This window comes from Cyprinus carpio, chromosome A4 (assembly GCF_018340385.1).
Source record: "Cyprinus carpio isolate SPL01 chromosome A4, ASM1834038v1, whole genome shotgun sequence".
Lineage (NCBI taxonomy): Eukaryota > Metazoa > Chordata > Actinopteri > Cypriniformes > Cyprinidae > Cyprinus > Cyprinus carpio.
In genome coordinates this window covers 16,891,096-16,906,868 of record NC_056575.1, presented here as the reverse complement: position 1 = coordinate 16,906,868, position 15,773 = coordinate 16,891,096, and the positions used below count along the sequence as shown (strand labels likewise).

At 37.0% G+C, this 15,773-nt stretch overlaps 1 protein-coding gene across 1 annotated transcript; it reads left to right on the top strand.

The window, feature by feature from the left end:
• Positions 1-119: 119 nt before the first annotated feature.
• On the top strand, positions 120-15,418 carry LOC109045336 (alpha-N-acetylneuraminide alpha-2,8-sialyltransferase-like). The gene is made up of 5 exons (XM_042743330.1): positions 120-865; positions 1,962-2,106; positions 7,810-7,919; positions 10,607-10,699; positions 12,678-15,418. The coding sequence occupies exons 1-5, from the start codon at positions 687-689 to the stop codon at positions 13,168-13,170; spliced, it is 1,020 nt and encodes a 339-aa protein (XP_042599264.1). The 5' UTR covers positions 120-686; the 3' UTR covers positions 13,171-15,418.
• Positions 15,419-15,773: the final 355 nt, after the last annotated feature.

The following is a 15,773-nucleotide window of genomic DNA, read 5'->3' as shown; positions in this document are numbered from 1 at the left end:
AATCACTTCATTTCAGCATCTCGTTTTTGTGTAGTGATGAAAAGCAGAAAGAGTCTCTACTGTACTCAGTCTACAACACACTGTGCACACAGCAATAGGGGGCAGCACCGTAACAAATAATAAGGGCCATGATGCGTGCTAAAGCGCTTGCAAACTGAGCTTTGTCTCTCACTTATTCGGAGGATTACATCCGAGACGGCCAGATTGGCAGGGAAAGCCTTACAAATTAATTTGCAGAGCGGTAAACAGAAATGGGCCGTGATGTAGTCTTAAAGTCGATATGAAGCCGGATAGTGCAGAGATCAGATTTGTTGGAGAGTTCAAGACGGTTTGCAATAGGGGTGATGGGGGAAGGAGATATCCCGAATAAAAACCCGTGAGATTCCTCCTGCTGGCCCAGACGCAACCGATGAAGGTGATCGCATCCGCTACATCCCAGAATAACTCGACTGTGATTGTGAGCGCATCCAACAGCAAAGCAGCAGTGAGGGGAATGAGGAGGAATTTGATGCATGCATGAAATCTGCACCACTGTTGGCCTCTTTCACGCCGCGCAATGGAAATAGCAGGATAACGGTATTCCAGCGGCTTTTTGCTCCTGGTGACAGCGGAACCGAGATAAACGGGTCAGCGGCGAACACGTGTTTTTGAACTAAGTTAGGCATTTGTCTGATCAGACCGGCGGAATGGTGTTTTTGAGATGTCACCGGAGCAAGTATATATGGGCCACCCTGGGTGTGTTGGCGTTGTTGTGGCTCTACGTCTTCCCCGTGTACAGGATCCCCAGTGATAAGGAAATGGTGGATGAGGTTCTGCGGCAGGGACAAACCTGGACCAGAAACCAAACCGGAGTAGATCTGTACAGGTATTTCAGTGCTTTTGGAATCGTCACATTCAAGTATTCATTCATTGTGAGCGTATCTGTGATGTGCAATGCCACATATCTTAGATGAATTGGTCCTGTGATGCGATTTGGAATGCCATTTTAGTCAGTAGTCAGTAGTCTCTCTCTCTCACACTGTAATTAAGTAAATGGAGCGGCTGCACTCACTGTCTCGTCCATGTAATCTGTCTCTCATGCTGACATAGAGTATTGCAGAGTGCAGACATCTCCCCAGAAAAACCGATTAAGAGAACGCACATGCGCAAAGAGGTAGACGCGTTTGAATCTGTCCCCGCTCTGAACTCCCAGAAAGGCTGGTATTTGTAGTGTCACAAAGAGGCTAGTTCCGTTATTAGATTTGTTACATTTTATTATGGTGATGATTTCGGTTTGAAATTTGTTGCGGCAACTGTTACAAAAATGATTAACGTTCTATAATCAGCATATCTTAGCCTACTTTATTCAATTTGAAATAAATCTGTTGATCAAAATCAAAAAGAACTTAAAAGGGTCTTTAAAAAGTTCACCTTTTTTAATAAAAAAAAAAAAAAAATAAAATAATATTACCCAACTCATTTTTCTTGTTTTCAAGTTACAAATGTCGAAAATAATATTCTCTTACTCAGTGTTTTTGTCTTGTTTTCAAGTTACAAATGTCGAAACGTTCTTAAGGCAATATACATGCAAAAAATGCAAAATTAAGGTATTATGTATTGTTTTCTGGGAAATGTATCAAAATGACTTTGAGTTTATGCTTAAAACAAGAACAAATATGAATGGATTCAGAAAAATAAACTATTCCTTTGAAAACGTATTTTATTCTGACCTCACTGGCAGATATTTGTTCTTCTTTTAAGCATATATACTTCATTTTGATCAGTTTCATTGTGGCCCCTTCCATTAATTCCTTACATTTTATTTTATAAAACATTTTATAAAAAGTCTTAAATTTAGCTTAACAAAACCTGCAGTATTTTGTAAATGTTTTTAAGCCTTAAAAAATGTTTGTTTGTTCCCACTTAGTTAGAAAGGCCATTTTCAAAAGCCATTTTTTTTTTTTTTTTTTTTTTTTTTGCAGGATGCTGCTGACAGAATGCTGTGACCCAAAGAGGATGTTTGCAGTTACTAAGGAGAACTCACCAATAGGCAAAGTCTTGTGGTACGATGGGGAGATCTACCATTATCACACGGTCAACAATGAAACCTACCCGTTCTTTGTTCAGGTACTATCTTTCATAAAATTTAATAAGCCACAAAATATGACTAGATTTGGCTGCTACAGCTTTATACTAAGATATAGATCTATTAGGGGTAACTGGTGATTCTTGTGAAATGTGATTATTTATCTGAATCCACGTCTGGCATCAGCTTTACATTTTGAAACAACCTAAAACTCAAAATAGTAAACATAATATATAAAACAGATAATACTTGTTTGCTTTCACACATTTCTGCTGTCATACATTATTTAGAAAAATTCTGCCCACTCTTAGACTACGTTTACACAACAACGATGTAGTCAAAAACGATTTGCGTTTACACACATCTACGAAAACAGCCAAAACTGCTGTATTACATATGCCAGGCCAGTAGTTGGAGCTGTCACCTCGTTAGTAAACAGTACCTGTAGGGAAGTGACGATAATATGTTGAATATGATGTGTCTCCGCTGTTGGTTGTAATATTGGTGAAGTAAATCCACACTTTGCTGAAGAAGCGTTAGCAAACTCTTGAGCTGCAACAACAGTACCATGTACTCCGCCATTGTTGTGTATGTTTGTTCGCACTTGCCTTTAAAATCTACAAATACTGTGCATGTCTACATACCTAACACGTACTACGCACTCGCATGACGTCACCGTTTTCAAAGATTCATGTTTTGGGGGTTTACACGGAAACGTTACCGGTGGCGTTTTCAAAAACTTGCACTTTAAAAGGCGTTTTCAAGAATATGCGTTTTCGGCGTTGTTGTGTAAACAAACAGGCAAAACGCATAAAAAGTTTCACTTTTTTGGCTGAAAACATGGTCGTGTGAACGGCCATTTAGAATCCATCATCACCTCTATGTAATTCCTGATACAATTTTTAATGCATGAGTGGTGTAAACTGTTACAAATTCACGTTAATTCAAGATTATATGCTCAACATGTACACACAAGTATGGTTAACCATAAATTCAGCAGAACCAAACCATGATTTTTATGCTGAATCATGAGAGAGCAAATATTGTTGGTTTCTTTCAGTATTGCAATATTAAATTAGTAGGTATTTTGATGTCCATTTAACTGTACACCAAATAAAAAAGGAAATTTCGATCTCTTAGTAAAGTAATAGCACACTTATGGTGTTTTAAATCTAACTTCAAATCTTCTGAAATTACAGATAACGGTCTGGAATGGTTTTGCTATAAAACATAATTACGAGTGTGGAATTGTTGGAAAGCAAAGCAGTTGGTCCTTTATTTTCTTTCCACCCCCACACTTCTTGAGACTCAGCTCAGCACTCTGCCTTCTAAAAATAAACAGGCATGGGAGAGACACCCGCATGGGCCCTGATTGTCCTGTACTAGGCACCATTCTGCCTTTGTCGCAATGTTCCTCCAACACAGTCTCAAAGCCCACGCTCATTATTGATGCACACACAGCGCATCATCCCACACACACTCACAAACACACCAGCCTCACTCTAATGTAGTAATACTGTGATTTAGTATGTTTATTCAATAAGATCTATGGGTAATGCGTGCCATGTTACTATGGACACACATGTAGTCTTAAAGGATGTTCGCTGTCAATCTTCAGCATACAACAGATTTACTGTCATTTAATTTAACCATATGCATGTAATGTTTATCAGTACATTATGTATCACTGACACAGATAAGAGAGTCTGATATGATCCTGCTGGAGCTTCATTAATTTGAGGGATTTTAGCATGACCTTTCACCGACCGGTGTCCAAAAGATTAGTAATTTAATGTGGATTTACCTGTAATCGTAGGTCTACATCATTGCATTAACTAAAAACATATTCCAGCGATGTTTGAAAATCACAAACCCTGAAACAAAAGATTAGGACATTTACAGGATGAAATATACAATAGTTCATTCCTGTCCTCTGATTCAATTAGAGAGTGCTGATATATAATGCACTGGGATGTTCAAGACCAGGGGTGTCAAACTCAGTTCCTGGAGGGCTGGAGCCCTGCAGAGTTTTGTTCCAACCCTGCTTCAACATACATACCATGTAGTTTTCAAATAAGCCTGAAGGACTTAATTAGTTGGATCAGTTGTGTTTAATTAGGGTTGAATCTAAACTCTGCAGGCATTTTTTCCCCTGTGATTTATGCTTTAGTCGTCTATTTTGTTAGTAGAGAATAGGGCTGGGCGATATGTCAAAAATATCTTATGGATAATCGCCTTAAAAATATTGTGATATCCGATATTATCATCTACCTAAGCCCCACCTTCACCATGCCCTGCCCCCGCCGAGACAACATTGCCAACATGCACCATAAACACACTCCATGTTCAGTTTGGTCTTAATTATTTCCACAAAGTTTGATTTGACTTCTCTTAGTTTGTGCTTAAACTGACAGAAAACATTAGCTTTGCTGTTAAATTTGTGTTTGAAATGAATTTTGTTTTGTGAGGAGAACTGTTGAGGAAAAAAAAAGAAAACTATTTTTTTATTTTAATAATGGTGAAGTTGGACGTTTTGGCAGCAATTTCTGGTAATGTAAGCCTAGTAATTTCCTGAATAAAATATTCCTATTTTCCGATATTTCTCTTACTTTTTAATATTTATCATGTGACTAAAATCATGCAGGAATTAAAAACGAATTCTGAGCAAAAACATTAAGTTTTTTTTTTTTTTTTTCTGGTTTAGCCTACTAGTTCGAAGTAGGGATATCGGTTAATTTCTCCCAACCGACAACTGCCCACTCGTTATCCAGACATTAACCGTTAACTGATCAGAATATTAAATTAACATTGAATAAAATAGAATTTAATGAGTGTCTGACCCATTAAATATACAATTTTTTTTCACAGGGTTATTTTATCATGAGCAAACAGCAGCATACAGAACAGGGATGGGTTTCCCAAAAGCTTCATAAGCCTAAGAAGTTCGTAAAAACGATCATATGACTGATCTTAATATTATGTTCTGTTTCCCAAAAGCGTCGTAAACTTAAGTAGCACTTGAAAATCATTGTAGATCTATGAGTGCTCTGAAGTAATCGTAAAGCCATAAGTACATCATTAGAAGACCTGGTCACCTGCAGGACATTCGGCAGATTACAACTTTATTCAAGTGCTTTATTCATGTTATTATAGTAAAATTTGAGTTTATAAATGAAATAATTAAAAAGGGCAGAAAAAAATATAAATACACATCTAAATGAAAGAACTGAACAAAAAAATGAATAAAAGAAGTAATGTAGGAAACATGCTTCAAAGACTGGGAAAAATAGGGATAAACTAAAATAAAAAAATAAACTGTCAATGACTTACTGACGTGCAGCAATCTTGGGCCGGGAAATAAAGTCTCTACAAATATACTTATTACATACAAATGTAGACCCTTAACAGATTCAAACGATGTAAATATATTTGAGATCGCACTGGCGCCTCGATGTTAACTGTCATGCAGTATAAGTACGTGCCTTTTCAGCTTCCACAGGCCGCACAAACACTTGAAAATGCGCACATTTAATATAGACATTACAGACAGGGGTGAACATAATTTTTTCAGCCTGGTTCTCATAAGAGAACCTGGAGATTTGGTTTGGTCCTCACACTGCATATAGCGTGACCCATTAAATATAACTATAAAAAAAATTATTATTGCACTTTATTCATTTACTTTTTTAAATAAAATAATAAATGAAATAATAATGTGTGATAATATTATTAAAAATAAAAGGTAGGCCTAGTATTAAATATAAATACGATTATTTTATAGTAAAGTTAAAAATAAAATGCTAATATTTACTTTCTTTGTTTGCCTCTTTGTTTGTTTGCCTCTTTAAGAAGAATCGCTTTATGTATTCCCCAATTGTAAGTCACTTTGGATATAAGCGTCTAAAAATAAATAAATAAAAGCATTTTCATCATTTTCAAACTTAAAATCAGCAGGCTTTTATTTTGGCAGGTTGCCGGCAAGTAAGTATGCGTGCTTCCAGATTTAGCGCCGCTGCTGATTAAAGAGCGTCAGTGAATGAATGTCACAGTTTTGCATTGTGATTTGAAAACGGCATGGGATAGCCTAGATTTATGCTTTCAGTTTGAAAAGAAATCTTATATAGTACAGTCTGTTGATCTAAAATGATAATTGTTTATTAACAGCTGTCAACCATGTCGGTACGCAAATGCGCTGTCAGAACTTATTGCATTTTTTATTTTGGTCGTGCATGCAGCGCTGAACAACAGGCAAATGCACCCCCTGATTATAGATGTACAGTAGATGTGGAAAATGTGTAGCAATATTCATGCAGCAAACTTAAAAAAAAATACTTGGGGGAAAAAACTTGGAAAAATAATTTAATAAATACCTTTTAAACCGTTTAACTGATAGTAGCCTGATTAATCGGTCAAAATTCTCATTGCGGTTAACTGTTAAACGACTAATATGAACAGTTCGGAGGTCTCATTTGGCCCGTTTTTAACAAAATAAAAATAACTGCTCTATTTATTCAGAAGCAGGGGTAATTTACATTTTTATTTTTGTATTGTCATTTTTATCATTTTTATGTTATTTAAAACTGTTATGTTTGTGGTTTTTCATCATTATACAGTCATCATTATAAATATTCAGAAACATGCAGTGCTAATATTTGTCTTTTTCTGTTTAACTTTTATTAAACTGCAGATCAAAATAGAATATAAGGATAGGGTAAATTATATTGGAACGCATAAAGTGAGGTTACAAAAATTATTCAGTCAAGATCAGTGAGGGTTTTTTTTTCAGCACTGAACAACAGGCAAATAAAATATAAAGTGAGGTTACAAAAATTATTCAGTCAAGATCAGTGAGGGATTTTTTTTTTCTTTTGTTCATGCTTTTTCCATGTCAAAATGCCATATGCTTAGTAGTAATGTGTCATGTATGATGTGTGTGTCTGATCAAAATGTTTAAAATGTTTGTTTTAGTAACTAGTATAACATATTCAGTAAATGTTTACTGCACTCTGAAGTAGAATCCATAGTATAGCTATTCATAATACATATTTGACTACATAATTCTGTATTTACACACCAAGTCAGTTGATTTACTGATAAATAAGTAGATCCAAGCCATATATGTAAGGATCAGAATGTGATACAGACTATAGGGTAAGCCCTTCTGTCCTGGACCAATAAAAAAAAAAGGGGGGGGGGGGGGAGTCCTAGTCATACACTAGAAACCACCCAGAAAACCTTTCCAGTCACTTAGCAATACACTAATAACCACTCAGTGCAGCTTAGCAACAGTGTATCAACTCCCTGCTAACTACCCACAATACTCTGGAAACACAACATCTTACAAAAACAACAACCTAGTAATCTGCTTTTGATTTATAGGCTTTTTCTTTATTTGAATCTATAACTCCTATAGAAGGAAAATGTCTGATGATGAGTATTTAGTTATGTATGTGTGAAGTGAGATGAAACTGGTGGCCTGTAATGCAAATTAATTGACAGGGGGTCTTACAAAGGGTCTTTTTATCGACTCTGTTCACCACTCTTTGAAACATATGAATATTGAAGTAACCTTGATTTGAATATGTATTCATGTGGAAACAAATGAATACAAATTCATTTCAGAAACAAATGGAAATGGAAATGGACTGTGTGTGTGTGTGTGTGTGTGAGAGAGAGAGAGAGAGAGAGAGACTCTTTATTGTTTCGACCCATTTGTGTAACTCCCACTGTTTTTGTGTTGCTAGGATACACCACTGCACCTTCCTCTGAAGAAGTGTTCAGTTGTGGGCAATGGAGGGGTCCTGAAACACAGTGGCTGTGGAAAAGAAATTGACCAAGCTGACTTTATCATGAGGTGAGAAGATGTTAATATTTGTTTAAGTGTCATATCATATCAAAAATCATACAGAATTAGTTTAGAAAATGCTTCTATCCAACAATATTTGCAGCACATAATGTCAGGTTTGAATAGAAACATGAGTACACAAGTTAAAACAGAGGTGAAATCCAGAAAGAGTTTGTTTATGGATGTGGTTTAGAAAAGTGCTATGGTATGTTTTCAGCTTTCTTGAAATTAGTAATAGTCTCAGCGAATTGCATGAAGGCAGGCAGGTCATTCCACCACAGTTGAGTGAAGGTGCCTCATTGTGAAGGAATGTTTTGTGCCCCTCATTCACTGACTGTAAATTACAGAAGGGAAGATTGAGGTAGGAGGCTCCATTTCCAGTTGTAGTCCTCAAAGCTAGCATCAAATCCTTGAATTTGAAGTAGGCAGCTACGGGAAGACAGTGAAGTTAAACCAAGAAAAGTATGGTGTGAAACCTCTTTGATTGTTTGAAGAGCAGATGTCCTGCCAAGCTCTGCATCATGTGCAGAGGCATATATGTGCTGACTAGAAGGCTGGCCAATAGAGCAAGTGTTTAGACAAGGAGCTGTCTTGGTTTTCCTGATATTATAAAGTAGGGCTGCTCGATTAATCGAAATTAAATTGCAAAGCCAATAAATCGCATTTAGGCAGATTGTCATGCATATCTTTCAGTGAAGCATGGTTGTGTTCAGCAGTAAATTTCCATCCGAACTCTGAAGGCCAGAGGGAGCTCTCACGCTGAAACTCCAAATACACCTTGCAGAAGAAACCCAGGAAATGCCTATAGCAGATGCTGAATAAACAGAAGATTTAACTGCTTTCATTAATTCAAAGTGACTAATAAACACACGACTACGACAATATACTGATTATCTCATACTTTAATACTTTAAATAATTAAATAATAAAGTATATAAGAATGCAGTGCTAATCGACATAGCCTTTATCACTGCTTAGAATACTATGAAATATGTTGCGTGCCTTATTCTAAGAAGCCACATCATCTCACAGAAGGATTTATTTCAAACAATCGATGTTATGAAGTGATTTTGGAGTGAAAACATGTTAATAAATGTGGTACTTTCACATGCTTTCAGATGGAGCAGCATTTACTACACAGAGCCGTAGTGGATATGCATACAGCTTTCCTAATCGCAGAACGATTTCTTCGATTTCATAATCGCACGATTAAATTGTCTGCGATTATGAACGTGATTTTTGCGTAGCTTGTCAGTGAACTACGGCTCTGCGTAGTAAATGCTGCTCTATCTGAAAGCACGTGCTGGATATTTACTACTAATCACAGAACCGGCTTTACTGATAAGATGCGCATGACAATCACATTCGATTAATCATGCAGCCCTATTATAAAGCATTAACCTGCATGACCAGGCTTTTGTTGAGATGTTGGTAGTATACTAATCATCAAACACTACCACCAGGTTCTTTGTCCTGGTTGGTGTTGGTGTTGGTGTTGATGAATCCAGTCGAACAGTGATGTGGTGGTCAACTAACTTGGTTGCTGTGATTTTCTGAGTTCTGGGGACACAATGTTGAGCTGGAGGGGACTTTCCTCTATCCAAGTTGAAAGGACTGAAGGGCAAGCTTGGATACAAGCTGAGACAGTGGGGTCATCAGATTGGAACAACAGGTAGCGCTGAATATTAGTTCCACAGTTATAGGAAAAGCCATGTGCCTTTTTGATCAAGCATAGTGAGGTTTTTATATCAAGAAAAGAAGCGGACTAAGCACTGAACCTTGAGCCACCCCAGTGATTAGCTCAGATACCCCTCCTCTCCAGAAAACCATGAAGGATCTGCCTGTGAGATAAGGCTGAAAACAGTGAAGTGCCATACCTTTGATGCCTTGGTCAGAATAGGTGGACAAAATGATCTAGTTATTTACAGTATTCAAGGCAACAAAACAATAAGAACAGATGATCTGGATCTCGCTCGAGCCATAGAGTGTTATTGACAGCCAGCAGGTGGTCTCAGCGGAATGTCATTATTGAAGCCAGAGTGGTTGTTAGAGTAGCTTGTCCTGTAAGAAAAAAAGCACAGAACTGACTAAGTACCTAGGAATTTTGAGAGAAAAGGGAAGAGACAGACTAGTGGCTACTTAGAGACTACTAGGGTTATGTGTCAACATTTCTTTAGCGGTGGGGTTACCTGAGGCTACTTAAATATGGAGGGAAAGTTGCGAGTCATGAGAAATGTAATGACATGAATGAGAGCCAGTTACAGTGTTGGAGTCATATCCTGGAGAAGATGGGCGAGAATATGGTCTAAGGGATGGGAGAAGAGGGAAAGAACAGAGTTGAGACTAGAGGATGTCATAAGTGCTAACCAAGGGGTGTCCAATCCTTCTCCTGGAGGGCCACTTTTCTTGCAGAGTTTTCCAACCTGCTTAGAAGTTTCTAGTGATCCTGAAGACTTTGATTATCTGGTTGCTGGACTGTGCTAACCTGTGATAGAGCAGACATTCTCAAGGCAAGATGTTAATGTGGAGCTGAAGGTATCAATAGCATCACAATAAGACCTGGGACTTTTATAAAAGTTTTTACTTTATTAAGAAATAACACCATTAACAACAGTGATTTCTTGTGACATAGAATGAGAAACATCACTTCCAATAAAACTTATTCTGCAATCTCTATCCCTCTACTCTACCTCTAGATGTAACCTTCCTCCTCTGTCCAAAGAGTACACCGCTGATGTTGGTACCAGAACACACCTGGTGAGCGCGAATCCTAGCATTATTGAAAAGAAGTACGTGTCTTCTCCTTCTCACTTAATTATTTTTTGTCTTTTTTAATTTGGAGGGTTATGGATTCATTGATCATAATTTATTTAATAACAATATTAACATTTCGGTAGTGGATACGGATAACAATGGAAACAATGATTTAGATTCCAAAGCGGCATCTTTCTGCTCGACCTGGAGACTACCATAGGTTTCATAATAGATGCACACCATTATTTTTGTCACAGCAGACTTTGCTTTGGTGACAGCACTACTGAATGTCATCAAAATTGAAATAGTTAAATTGTAATTGTTAGCTTTTTTTATCACAGTTATTTTAGTACTGAATTTGCACTGATACTTTTGACATCCCTAGCACCTGTTTGAGCTTCGCGTCAGCATAACTACAGTACATCGTCACTGCAGCTACATACTTGCCAGAGTATTCAGACTGGAAGCGTTTGTACAGAGTCACAGCAGCGGCTCCAAAGCTATATATTTCTTTACAATGACAACTATAAATTTGTTTTTGGAAGATGGTCATTTATAAACTTGAAAGTTTTAAAGTCTTTTCGCATGTAAATGTTAAACAACAAACACAACCAAGAAAACAGCTCAAATCATGTTGTTTCAGTAATACCTGGATATAGAATGTGCAGCTTGTTTTTGTTTTGTTTTTTATATAATACACCATACTTTCACCCAAACTGATAAATTAAAAGCAATTTTAAATGGGTAAATATTCTAAACCTTTTTTTTTATTTTTCATTTTCTAACATACTCCACTTCTTGCTAAAACACACTAGACATGCTTATCCTGTGCACTTTTAACACATTTATTTTGCCAGTCAAAAGTGTGCTGTTACTTTAATTAAGTGTGAGCAGCGCAGCAAAAATAGACTCGTTTATTTTCATGCAAGCCATAAAAAATATGCGCTGCTCATGCTTGCGGTGTGAAACTGGTCTATATTTTTAGTCAAGAGACAAATGTCTCATAAATTACATTGTTGTTTTAACTGTTTTGTATTTATTTATATATATATATATATATATATATATATTTGTTCTTCTACAATACTGTACAGTAGTCAACATTTGAAGTGGATAAAAAAAGTAAATAAAAGTTGGCCTAAGACAAGAACACATTTTGGTTTTAGGTTTTAGGACAACTTTGGTGAAAGGTTTTGATCCACTTTAAATGTTGACTAGTGTAGTACTTCAATAAAGTAACGCTTTCTCTCATTCTACTGTACCATGTTATTCTGTTACAACTTTTCTATGTCTTGTTCATCTTAGTTTACAATTACAATGCACTGTTGTCTGATAGTGTTCATAAAGCTCTTCTATATGTAAAACAGCCTTAGCTATTTGTGGTTTCTGGGGTAGTTAGTTGCATGTGACAGAATGGTCGGAAAAGGACACGCAGTTCTCCAAACAGCTGACAACATGTCTTGAGGGATGAATATTGACCTTTCTTAGTGGATTAGCATGTTTACTCCTTGCAATAGCTGGCAGGAGATCTCCAAAGGGCTTTGTTAGTACCAGGGTCAGTACCAGGTCTTTTTATACATTTTATTTTTATATTATTAATATTATTATATTATTGATATTATTAAAAACAGCATATTAATATGCTTGTGTTGTAATATGGGTGTTCCTAAAGGTATATGCATTCAGAAACAAGCTTGAGCTCAGACACTTTATTTTAAATAACTTGAGTATTCAACCAGTGCCAAGGAAATAACGAGATTATTAAAAAAAAAACAGTATAAATAAAGAGCGATAACGTTAACCAGTAATAGACTGACAGTTAGATTTCAGTTAGGGGTCAGTTCAATCATTAACTCATCCACTGTTGCCACAGTATCTTTAAATGAAACAATTTGGTTACAGAAAAAAAAGTTTTTTTATTAGTATTTTTAAAAACTTTTTTACTTAAAGAACACCACTCCAAATTGACATTAAATGAAAAAATTTTATCATTCCTTTTTTTTTCCTTATCAGCTTTCAGAACCTACTATGGTCCCGCAAATCCTTTGTAGAAAGTATGAAGGCATATGGTTCCAGCTACATCTACATACCAGCGTTCTCCATGAAGCATGGTACTGACCCCTCCCTGCGGGCATACCACGCCCTTGCAGACTCTGCCTCCAACCAGACCGTCCTCTTTGCCAACCCGGACTTCCTTAAAAACGTTGGTCGATTCTGGAAGAACCACGGCGTCCATGGCAAGAGGCTGTCCACAGGGTTGTTCTTGGTGAGCCTTGCCCTTGGCTTGTGTGAAGAGGTGACCACTTATGGTTTCTGGCCGTTTTCGGTGGGGCTGGATGATCGACCGGTTAGCCACCACTATTATGACAACATTCTCCCATCCTCAAGATTCCACGCCATGCCTGAGGAGTTCCTGCAACTCTGGCACTTGCACAAGAGCGGCACGCTGCGTATGCGGCTTGGTGATTGTGCAAAAGAAGGACAGAAACCTAAAAGGGAAAAATAAGTTGAAGTGTTTCCAGGGCAACTCCGTATATACCCCCTGGAACAGGATGGCCAGGACAGTCGATTAGCATGTGAATGCTGTGGGTTGTAAGGTGGTGCCCCTCCCCCAAAGTTGGGCCTCTCTTTGGTGTCTACATGCTTGAACCTCAACTGCTACCAACACACCCCACCCTCTTGTTGCCAAGGGACTGTTGTAAAGACTTGCATGTGTACCCATCCTCATGTATGCACTCATTGGAAGCTTGTTATGAACATCTGTAGAAGTACTGGGGTGATGAGAGGCTCAAGTGTCATGTGACCTATTTACACTGCATCCACCAGCAGACCCTTGAATCTAAGGACTATTTGTTCACTTAATACAAAGACAGATTGGGGGGAGGGCTGCTTCAAACAATGTCTTAAGAACTTTAAATGGGAACCCAGAAACTGGGAGCAATGCTTTGATCGTTTGGCTTTTTTTTTTTTTAGTCTTGAACACCGATTATTTTAGAGTTTTGAGGAAATGGAATAACGAATAATGTGAAAATCTTTCTCGCAGTGTTCACATGTATACAAATCAGTTTAAAACTGCAGGTTTAGCCCGAAAAATGGGAAGGCATTGAATGTACAGCCACAGTTTTAAACACCCGTTTCAAAAAATTGAGACTGGTTTAAAATGACGGCTGCAGTTCATGTACTATTGTGAATATATTTCTAGTTTTATTTATTTTTAACATTCAGTTAAGTAGGACATTTACTGAGAACCACCTTGTCATACTAGATCAGTCATGAGACTCATTTGTTTTATGACCATAGTGTTTGGAGTGGGAAGTCATACTGAGAGACCACATCCAGTTGGAAGACTTCCACAAAACAAAAGGAGGGCCAAATTCTGTAGATGAGTGAGTGAATTGTTTGTGTACCGATGGGAAAAAGTGTGACTGAGTTCATGATGACACCTTTGGTGGCATCTTTAAGTATTATTTGTGTTATTTGTATGTGTTTGAATTCAGTCATTAGATATTATGCAGTGGTGTAATTAGCCCTCGTCACATGGTTGAAGGGGCACCAATCATACGATAAATGTTTTTTTGCCAGCTAAGGTGCTGGACACCTATTCCGGACCGTGTAAATACTCAATCACCAGTTTTGTTAATCATGGGTTCTCTGAATGTAATGGCAGCCATGTTGGTAGTCTGCCCAGTAACTTGTTTCCTTGACTTTTTTTTTTGTTGTTGTTGTTGTTACATTTTGTTAAACAGGCAATTAGGTTTAAATTTGTAGGTGCTAGCTGTTACACATGCACTCCAGCTTAGCTTTGATAAATCATCACTGTAATAGGCACGACTGGTAGTAGAATGCACTATTACGTTGATATAAAGCCAGAAACCTCAGTATTTATAGGGCTAGTTCACCCAAAAATGGCAATTGTCATCAACTACTTATCCCATGTCATCCCAAATAAGAATTTCTTTCATCTTCTAAACACAAATGGAGATATTTTTAATGTAACCGGAGAGTTTTAAGCTCCATTAAAAGCGTACATTTTAATGATTTCTTTCAAAAAAGAAAAAAAAAGAAAAAGAAATAAGACATTGTTTAATCCAAGCCTCATGAAGAGGCATAAAGATTGAAGTTATACATAAAGATTGATCCACGCACACATGTGCATGTGAGCATCTCGAATATGGAACATGGAAGCCCAACTGTTCTTTTCTTGATGCCCAATAACAAACATTACATTTGAACTTTCTGAAACGTCAAAGTTTTTATTTAATGGACTTTCAATGGAGGGACAAAAATCTCTCAGATTTGTTATATGGGTTTGGAATGACATGAGGGTCAGTAAATGATGGCAGAATTTTCATTTTTAGATTGACTATCCCTTTAATGGGAGAACAGAGTTGCCTTTAAATGTGTCTGCCATTTAAAGCAGGTGTGTTAGCATTCAGGTAGCTAGCTATAAGACAGCTTGACTAACTTGCTTTGCGAGATTCTCTTAAAACTGTTGTTCCACTATCTAATTCTACATTCAGTTTACACTCATTTCAACTACATGAAAGAAAAAACTGAATGTAGCATAATATTACCCGTGGCAACACTTGAGAATATGTAATGACAACTGACTGAAATGAGTTCTGACAGATTTTTAGCTAGAAGTTGTTGTGTATACATACATACTGTTTGTGCATTAATATTGACAAGCTATACAATGAGCATAACCAGGTCACATTTCACCCCAATCAAAAGAAAAATGACAATTAAGCACATTTATTTGTCATTTCTCATTATCGTAATGTGTTTGGAAAAGAAAAGAAACTCAAAAAAATAATAATAATAATAAAGATTGGTATCAATGAAAGACAGTACAACAAATAATGGTGCATAAATACTTATGCTTAATGGTGTTAATGCATGGTCATGAAAAAAAAGTTTTAAATTTTGGGATGAACTATGACTTGGGCTTGTTCTTAGCAGGTTTTTTGAGACTCGCTTTGATAGCAAAGGAAATGTGTGCACTCACCTGAGTATCTCCAGAAAGTCTCATTAGCATATTTTCACACTTTAAGCCAATGAGTGCCTTTATCAATATTAAAAAGGCTATGGACATCATTTTATCAAGGA